The 9,687-nt window shown below is 50.4% G+C and overlaps 1 protein-coding gene across 1 annotated transcript; it reads left to right on the top strand.

The window, feature by feature from the left end:
• Positions 1–6,882: 6,882 nt before the first annotated feature.
• MARVELD3 (MARVEL domain containing 3) lies at positions 6,883–9,537 on the top strand. Its single transcript, XM_083794991.1, has 3 exons — positions 6,883–7,030; positions 7,184–7,284; positions 7,424–9,537. Exons 1-3 carry the CDS (start codon positions 6,972–6,974, stop codon positions 8,032–8,034), a joined length of 771 nt encoding a protein of 256 aa, XP_083651117.1. The 5' UTR covers positions 6,883–6,971; the 3' UTR covers positions 8,035–9,537.
• The last annotated feature ends 150 nt before the right edge of the window (positions 9,538–9,687 follow it).

Genomic DNA, 9,687 nt, shown 5'->3' with positions numbered 1-9,687 from the left:
AGCTGAGAAAGTACAGTTTGTGGCATCACTTACACACAGGGAACATCTTTGTCCATAGGCTGAATATATTTTATATATATATATATATATATTATGACACCATTCCCAGAAGGCCTTTTTTTTCCTAAGAGATGTAAAATCTGTGCTTTCCCGTCCTTTGCCTGCTACGTGCTTGGGGTAAGTAAGAGGCATCTGCACCCTCCCTGTCTTCCAAGGGCTGCTCCCTGCCACCCTGGCAGCAAATGGCTGGAGATCAAAAAGTTGGTCAGGGGCAAGAGGCATCCTGCTAATCCCCTGGCAAATGGACTGCTGACACCATTGCAGAGGCCAGCGGTCACTATGATTTTTGTCTGTTCATACTCTGCTCCTGTGTGGGAGGAGAGATGACCACCTGCATTCAGCACACGCCCACTGCTCCACCAGCAATAAGGCTGCACCTTCCCAGGTGTTAACAGTGTGTGTGCTCTCTAGCCCAGCCCTGGGGCTGGGTGATGCTGCTGGGGAGTCATGACCTGCTGTTGGCCACAGTGCTGCAATGGGGGTGATGGGGGCCAGGGACTCCGGTGCTGGAGACAAGCTAGGAGATGGTGGGTTGCAGCCAGTGGGTCTGGGCAGAGACCCCAGTCCCAGGCTGGCTGGCAGGCCTCCCACAGTAGCCATGCTGGGGGCTTTGGCCGTGGAATAGTGCCTTTCAAAAACATTTGACAGAGAAATGTCTTGTGTGGAAGCTGGCTGGATTCTCTTCTGTCAAGAGCCTCACGGTTCTGGATTGTTTCTTCTCTCCTTTTTGCTGAAGCCTGACATGAGCAACATTCAGAAGCTCAGTCATGCCCTCTCCAAGCATGTATGGGTACCTTTCTTGCTTCCCCCATCTCTTACCATGCTGCAGCCCTGACAGAGTTAAAAGTGGTGTCAGGAGGCTTCAAGGATGCTGCTGCCTGTTCTGCCTAGCAACAACCCTGAAGATGATGCAACCGGAGCTCTACCTGACATCCTGCACACTGCAGTGGGGTTCAGGGGAGGGCATGGTGGAAGTCTGCTGCCAAGAGAGAAAAAAAATGTGGCTCTGGAGGCAGAGGTAGACTCAGTTACATAAGGATGAAAACCTGGCCAGATAGGGGAAGGACACAGTGCAATGGGATCAGTGGGTTTCTACTGCTATTGCTATGCCCTTCTCCTCTCTCTGCATGACTCCAGTCCTTTTCTAGATGATCCAACATCATGCAGCCCCCCTAACCCCACCCCTTGTGGTACGTGGAGCCTCTCAGGAACAAAGCATGAGCACACAGCTCAGCACTTCATGTTCCAAGTGCGAGGTCCTGCATCTGGGCCAGGGCAACCCTAAGCACAAATACAGGCTGGGTGCAGAATGGATTGAGAGCAGCCCTGAGGAGAAGGACCTCTTGCAGCCCAGAAAGCCATCTGTATCCAGGGCTGCATCAAAAGCAGTGTAGCCAGCAGGTCGAGGGAGGTGACTCTCCCCCTCTGTTCTGCTCTTGTGAGACCCCATCTGGAGTGCTGTGTTCAGCTCTGGGGCCCCCAGCACAAGAAGGACATGGACCTGTTGAAGCAAGTCCAGAGGAGGGCCACAAAGATGATCAAGGGTCTGGAGCACCTCTCCTATGAAGACAGGCTGAGGGTGTTGGTGTTGTTCAGCCTGGAGAAAAGAAGGCTCCAGGTAGACCTCACAGAGGTATTCCAGTACCTAAAGGGGGCTACAGAAAAACTGGAGAGGGACTCTATCTGGCAGTGCAGTGACAGGACAAGGGGGAACGGCTTTAAACTAAAAGAGGGTAGATTTAGATTAGACATTATGAAGAAGTTCTTTGCTCTGAAAGTGATGAGGCACTGGAACGGGTTGCCCAGAGAATCTATGGATGCCCCATCACTGGAAGTGTTTAAGGCCAGGCTGGATGGGGCTTTGAGCAATCTGGCCTACTGGGAGGTGTCCCTGCCCATGGCAGGGGGGGTGGAAGGGGTGGGGTGGCGGAAATTAAATGATCTTTAATGTTCCTTCCAACCCAAACCATTTGGTGAGACTTTCATTCTGATTCTCCAAATACAGTGAAGCCAGCCCTTGCACAGTGCAGCAAAAGAGGTGGCCACACTCTGCAGGACGCATTGCTACCAGTAAGGCAGTTGGTTGCCCTCTGTACCCCACCAGCCCTTGCTAGCCCCTGCACTACCATCTGTTCCTCTTTCTCAGCTGCTCTCCCCTGCAGGTCTTTTGTTGCATACCTCTTCATCTCCCTCTTCTGTAGTTTCAGCAATTGGCCTTTGTCTCTTCCCAGTGGAAGAAGAAACTTGGTAATGGCTTCAGTGTTTCTTTGGTACTGCCTTGTTCTGGTACTAGGATTGCCCAGAGGTCTGTTTCTGTGGACAGAGTCCAAACCTAGACGGGCAAACAGTTGCCTGTTCCTGGACCAGCCAGAGTTACAAAGGAGGACTGACAAATAGCTGCTTGACTAAGGCATGGACTCAAGCATCACTGCACTGACAAACTTGTGTCTGCATCAGGCTGCAGGCAGGTCATGCACCAGTAGAGTTTTGCGCATGTGCTCTACACTTTTTCAGGGTACACCGCTTCAGGGACAGACACTTAACCAGCACTCTGCAGAAAAATTTACTGGGATCAATTACAAATCACTTCAGTAATTATTTCCTCTTGTTTTGCTTTTTTTTTTTTTTCATCAGTTTCTGTCCTGTCTTTTCTGACGCTGGCATAGCCCTAACCACTCAGTGATGGTCTCCACAAATATGTGTGTAGCCTAATCTCTGTTTAGTCATTTCCAGCTGAATCTGCTTTTAATAACCAAGTATGTGATTTTTCCTTGTTAATCTTTCATTTAGATAAGCAAATAGCCCTGGAGACTCCTTGGTTCTGGTGAATTTTGTGACTGTTTATTGATTCCTAATATTTATATATATCAATGGTACTTATAACACTGCAGAAGATCTCCTGAAATGCAAGCGACAACCCTTGTCTGTTACAGGTCAGGTCACATGAGCACTCTGAAAACTGCACAAATTCATAGTTAAATCTGCCTTGTGCATAGACAGAGCTGTTTTGCCAAACTTGCATATATCCACATATATTAAACCATCACAATGGTTGTGCATTCAGCTGAAATTGAGCATAGCATTTCTTTGCAGAATCAGGGCAGAAAATTAGCTAAAAACCAAAACCAACCAACCAAAAAACCATAAACTCAACCCCCCCCCCAAAAAAAAAACAACATCAACAAAAAAAACCAACCACTTAGGTTATACAAAGCTGTGCAAATATTTTATTTAAGAGCCAGCAAGACAGCAGAATCCACAAAGAGTGAATCAAAGCCAGTAACTAGTAACTCAAAAATATATAGTAGCTACTTAACCTACCTGCCTGTAATTAGGATGAATTTTGATTTGACCTCAGAAATATAAATCTGAAAGGTATGACAGGCAAATTGCACAGTCTAGCTAGAGGCACCTCATTCTGGAAAAGCAGCCTGTGTACAGCAAGCGTTTTGCAGGGTGCTCTGGTGCCCCTGCGAGCTGAGCTCTGGAAAGGGGAGCACTGGCTTCTGGGGCCTGTGTAATCTCTGCACTTCTTTTGAAAGTGGATCAAGGTGACTCACACTGTGCATGCACATGGGGCATTTCAGTGGGGACAGCAATACTCTGGGTAGTCATTCACATTGAGGCTCTTTGTAGCGTTCTCTTATGCAGGCCTTGTTCCAGGCCGGAAACAGGTGCATTAGTACACCTGCCTTAATGAGTGTTAGCTCCCACCATAGCAATTCCTCTCTGTTAAGAAAACTAGATAGTGTAAAGACCAAATGCTTTCATGACCATGAGGTCTTGTGGGCCTCCTGTAATTCCGGTGTCTGCAAATGCAGTGCCATAGCCTGATGCTGGCTGTGCTGCGCAATCCGAACTTATCTTCCCAGCCACTGATCACTGTAGCACTGGGGAAGGAAAGGAGTCCAACAATCATGAGAGACTGTGCACTGCTCAGCCATGGCCTTAAGTCCATGTGCAGGACACTTGCAAGTATGCTGAAAGAAACAGAGCGTACCCCAGGTTCATGGAGCATCGGCAGCACTGATGAACTACAGGCCCAGCAGCCACAATGAAGGACTTGCAAGTCCTCTCACAGCTGCTGCAAAGAATGCTCCACACAGTGTGAGTGGTATTGGCTCCAGCGTGCAGGTACTGCAAAGAGAAACACCTTGCCAAGCCTTCCTTTTTGCTTACATCCAGGCAAATGTTGTGTAACTGTTTGCGTTATGACTTCAGGTACTCGTGCTGTTGCATGGTTTGTTGAGGCAACTGCCCCCTGGACGGCCTTGAAGCCATGAGGGCAGTGACCAGCCAATGGGAACGGGGTGGAAAGAGGCATGGTGGCCCTGCGGGGCAAGGGGAAACCTTGAGCTTGCAGTGAGTGGGGTGGGCAGCACCAGCCACCTCACTTTCTTACAGCACAGGCAGGCCAACACCTCTCATGACTGAATTTGAGCCCCAGTGATGGAGGCCTGCCACCTGCCAATGGATCTGCTCCAGTGACAGTTGCTCTTCTCCTTAGGAAGTGGTGGAGGCAGTGTGTGGGGGGTAGGGGGTGGGGGGAAGCATTTCTTTTTTTCTTTTTTTTTTTGATGTGTGTGTACATGCCTAAATCACATCTCTTTTACTTCAAATTAAGAACATTGCTTCCTGAACATGCCAACAGCAAATAGGGAGACCAAAATACTCCCCTTCTCTTGACAGATTTTTTTACAAGGTTGCAAGTTAAGATGCCTCCCTATTAACAAGCTTGAAAGTTGTTAATAGACACCTGTTCAGGCAAATGAAAAGACTGTTCCATCTTTTTTTCATAGGTTATCTTTCTAGAGCTTTCTTTTGCTCTAGAAAAGAGCAAGGGGGAGGGGGTAGAAGAATTTCTTCACATGTCCTACATGTGACATTTCTGTTTATACACCCCAGTGATGTTAGTTTTTTTCGCAACAGGATGACATTGTGGACTTGAGTTCAGTTTGTGAGTCACAAACACCTCCCGTTCTTTTCTGCAGCACTGCTGCATCGTCATCGTGCTGAGCTCATTGTTCCTGTGACTGTTTATTTATGTGGGACAGTTGATAAACCTGTTTGTGGTGTTCAGCAGTGATTGTGCTGCAGGTCCCACCTGCCTCACACTGGAGAAATACGAGGCAGCTCACAACTCACCCCTTCTGCTTCACCCTCCAAGTTCCCAGGGAGAGCACTGAACCAGGTCAGAGCTCTTCATCCATGGCCAGCCAGGCCAGGCCCTTCCCGCCCCTTAGTGCAGCAATGACATCAGGGTCAGCCAGAAACAGAATTGGAAAAAAAAGGAAGGGGGGATGGGGGGAGGAAAGAGGGGGCAGGGTTAGGGAGAAGGAGAGAGAGGGAGGCCAAAGAAGAGCTAAACATTAATACAGGTGCCCTGAGCTTCCTGTAGCTCTCTTCTGTTGATGGCTACTTGCTGCAGTGAAAATAGGAATCCAAAAGATGATGCTGACCAGGCTCAGCTGGTTTACCAGCTGGTTTACCAGCTGTGATAATTTGAGCATGATGCAAAGCATTTTGGTAACAATTCTCAATATAGCAAAATAAATGGAATAAGACTGACTCAGTTTTGCAATGCCCTGAAGTTTGTACCTCACTTGCTGGCAGCAAACACTCTAGTAAAACACTGATGCACCACCGAATCAACAGTATTTCCCAGCTCTGTCTTTCTTGGAACAAGTAATTCCAGCACATCGCAAAATCTAAAGAAAATTTTGGCTCAGGTTGCTGGATGAACAGCACAACACGCTGCATAAGAAACAATTATTCCATTCCTTCTTATTATTCATAACTTGGTTGTTCACATCCCTTTCACAGAAGTTAATAGCTCTACTAGGAAAAATGGCATTGCCCATAATCCTAAAATTATACAAAGGGTTGCTAATGACTTTTAAGCTCATCCTATTCACGGCAGCAAGGAGGTCTTAGTTCTAATACATGAACATGAGTGATGAAACATGATCACACCAAAAGGCATGTGGCATGTGCAACAGTCTTGATGAGCATCTGCAGTCTCCAGAGCTTTTGTCCTAGGCTCTGCAACAGCCCCCCATTTCCTAACTACATCATCCTACAACTCTTTTCCCCCTATCTGAAACGGGGTTGAACAAGAAGTTATTTTGTTTTGCTTCTCTCTTATCCCTAGATTAGGTAACTTTTAAGGCAAGTTTGCAGATATCCTGTCCTTCATGGAGTAGGGTGAAGTGGGGAGGACAGTGTTCTCCTGCAGTGCTGAGTCTGCAGAAGTTTACAGGCTTCTCGCGTTATCAGGCTACAGTCTTGTTGCTGCACATCGCCAGGAAAGGCAAAGGACAAGGCAGACAGTCATTTTTCCATGATTCAAAACACCGATGTACTCAAGTCTTGAATGCTGTGTACAAGTCTGATTACACCAAGGATGTAGGGGAGTAAGGAGCATCCAGAGAAGGGCAGCTAATACCACAGAGCACACGGTGCAGCTGCTGTACCAGGAGAAACTAAAAGGGCTGCGACTTCTGTTTAGAAAGGGGACAGAGGGGCAGGACGCAGGCCTGAGGCGGCAGACAGAGCGCAGGACGCTTTCGCCAAAAGCTGCAGTGCAGGAAAAGCGGAAACTTGTGGAAAACTGCCGGGCTCAGTTTCCAAGAGGTACAAGACGGCGCCTTCCGCACGGCGCCTTCCCCACGAAGGGCTGCGGGGACGCCTCGGCGGGACGCGACGGGCGCGGCCGCGGCCGGCAGGTGCCGAGGGGAGCGCCCGGGCCGTGCCCGCAGCGGCTCCGCGGGGGGGCCGGGGCCGCGCGCAGGGTCCCGGGGGCGCCGCGGCGAGCCCCGGACGCGGCGGGCGCCTCCCCCAGGCCGCGGCCCGGCCCCGCGCTCCGCCCTCGGCGCCCGGCGAGGCCGAGGGCAGCGGGGCTGCGCCGGGCCATGGCGGAGCGGAGCGGAGCTCGCGTCCCGCGGGCGGGAGGCAGCGGGGCGGGCGGGCGGTGAGGGGCGGCCGCGAGGGGCCCGGCGGGGGTCGGGGCGGGACGGGGCGGCCGCGAGGGGCCCGGCGGGGAGGGGGCCCGGCGGGGGAGGGGCCGCGGGGCGTGCCGGCGGGGGGGGCCCGGCTCCCCCCTCACGCCTCTGTCTCCCCTCAGCGCCGTGCCCGGAGCGGGGCCGCAGGGACCGCCGGGGAGCTGCGCCGCTGCGCCGGGGCCGCTGGAGTGCCGCCGCTGCCGCTACCTGTGCACGGCCAGGGGTGAGCGGGGCCGGGGGCGCGGCGGGAGCCGCTTCTTGCCCAGCCGGAGCAGCCGGCCCGGCCCGGCCCGGCGAGAGGCTGCTCCCGAGCGCGGGGCCGCCCCCGGCCCGGCCCCACCGCGGTGCCCTTCCCCTTGCAGCCTGCTGCCAGGGGGTGGGAGCGCTGCTCGCCGCGCTGGTCCTGGTCTGCAGCTCCGTGTCCTACGGCTCGACGGGAGGCTACACGGGCGTCGCCAGCCTGGGGGGCATCTACTACTACCAGTACGGCGGGGCGTACAGCGGCTTCAGCGGAGCAGATGGGGAGAAGGCCCAGCAGCTCGACCAGCGTTTCCACCTCCTCAAGCTGCCAATTGCAAGGGCAGCAATGGCCATGGGAGGGTCTTTAATGGTCTTCTCCTGCCTTCTCATTTTGTTTGGTGTCTTACAGCTACCGTGGCATTTTCCAGCATGGCTCCTACTTGAATGCACCCTGGACGCAGTGGTAGCCATTGGCTTGGTGCCTGCTCTGTACTATTTCTTCCATCATCTGCTGGAGGTTTATAATTCATCAGTGTGCAAAGAGAGAGAGCAGCTTTACCAAAGCAAAGGCTATCAGGGCTTTCGGTGCAGCCTACATGGGGCAGAGATTGCTGCTGGCCTCTTAGGCTGCATAGCTGTCATGGCCTACCTGCTTAGTGCTGGCCTGGCTGTCAAGGGGTACAGAACAGTTTGCAAACTGAAACAGAAGCCAGTACAAGTCTATGAGCTTTAGAATTATTCCTCTGCTCTAGTAATGCTCAGGATTTTTGCCAGCCTCCTTACTGAGATGAAACAGCACATTTTTCTTGCTTGTTAACAGTGTATCCTTAATGCTACAACAGAACACGCACAGAAACAGTATAGTTCCAAATATAGCAAAGCCAAGCTATTCAAACTTGGATTTGCATTGTTGAATTATTAGTGGACACATTGTCCTGTGGATTGTCTTCATCTGGCAGCTCTCTTAGTAGAGAATGGGTGTTGCTGACTCTAGCAAGCTGCCTGCTTTACAGGCAGTGCTTCTACCCCCTCTCTCAAGGTGGCTTGTTCTCCTCCAATGAGATCTTGCTACAAGTAGCTGGCAAGACACCATAAATAACAAAACAGGAACAAATGGATTAATGATCAGAACAAGTTAGATAAACATCAGATGCGTATCTGTTTTCTCACCATTGCACATCTGAATGACCATTCTTACCTCTTATATTGGTCAGCCACTGAAATTGGAAGAGAGCCTTCAATTACAGCTTTGATGACACTCCGAGTCCTGCTATCTCAGATGTGCTCCAACAATGTATTTTCTCTTAGTCGTTGTTAAAACCATTTTTTTCTTTAGCACATTTGGTTTTGAATGCTTCAAGGCTATGCAGTCAGGGAGCATACTGAGCTACTCTTCTGGAGAAATCTTTGCTCCCAAATGTAGATCGTTGAAAGAGAGGTTTACTTAACTAGGCTCTAGGTTTCCCTCTCAGTCTCATCTAATACTTTGTGTACTAGGACATTGCTTACGGTAAAATGTTGTACCCAGCACCTTCCTAAAAATAAGATAGCTGATGTTGATAATCTCCCAGCATGTATCAGGTAGCACAGCTGGTATCTGTCATGGACACACAAGATTGAGGGAACTGGACTTGTTTAGCTTGGAGAAGAGAAGACTCTGGGGAGACCGTATTGTGGCCTTCCAGTTCTTGAAGGGAGCATATAAACAGGAGGGCGAACTCCTGTTTACATATGTAGATAGTGATAGGACAAGGGGGAATGGTTTTAAACTAAGACGGGAGATTTAGGTTAGAAATTAGGAGAAAGTTTTTCGCTCTGCGGGTGGTGAGGCACTGGAACAGGTTACCCAGAGAGGTTGTGGATGCCCCATCCCTGGAGGCATTCAAGGCCAGGCTGGATGCAGCTCTGGGCAGCCTGCTCTAGTGGTTGACAACCCTGCCCAGAGCAGGGGGGTTGAAACTAGATGATCTTTAAGGTCCTTTTCAACCCAGGCCATTTTACGACTCTATGACTTCTGCTGGTGAACAGCTTTCCATAGCTGAGACTTTTACAAAGGACCTGTAACTGTCCACTGAGAACAGAGCTCTTAAAGCGAGCAATGAGGCTGGTGGTTGTGGCAGCTAATTATTGCTTCATATAGGACTTTTGGCACTAACAGGGCAGTTTGAACATGGCATTTATATTGCCATCAGAGAATCCTGAAATAAACTTACAGAATGGTGAATACTCAGCCTAATTTGTGACACAATGTCTTCTTTTCAAACTCTCTTGGTGAGGGCACCCTTTTGTACGGAATGATCTTTTATAAAAGCAAAACTGTTATGTACAAGTTGACTCCCTGAGTTGGGCTAATCAGGGAAAAGCTTTAAGAGCTCAGACTGGTGGT

This window comes from Anser anser (genome assembly GCF_964211835.1).
Source record: "Anser anser genome assembly, chromosome: 11".
Taxonomy (NCBI): Eukaryota; Metazoa; Chordata; class Aves; order Anseriformes; family Anatidae; genus Anser; species Anser anser.
Note: the sequence above shows the minus strand (reverse complement) of the source record. Positions and strands in the feature narration are given on the sequence as shown.

Excerpts from the sequence above, each read along its gene's own strand:
- MARVELD3 (XM_083794991.1), top strand. The coding sequence starts at position 6,972 with ATGGCGGAGCGGAGCGGAGCTCGCGTCCCGCGGGCGGGAGGCAGCGGG. Across the intron at positions 7,031-7,183 it reads GGCAGCGGGGCGGGCGGGCG|CGCCGTGCCCGGAGCGGGGC; the intron begins GTGAGGGGCGGC and ends GTCTCCCCTCAG. Across the intron at positions 7,285-7,423 it reads CTACCTGTGCACGGCCAGGG|CCTGCTGCCAGGGGGTGGGA; the intron begins GTGAGCGGGGCC and ends TTCCCCTTGCAG.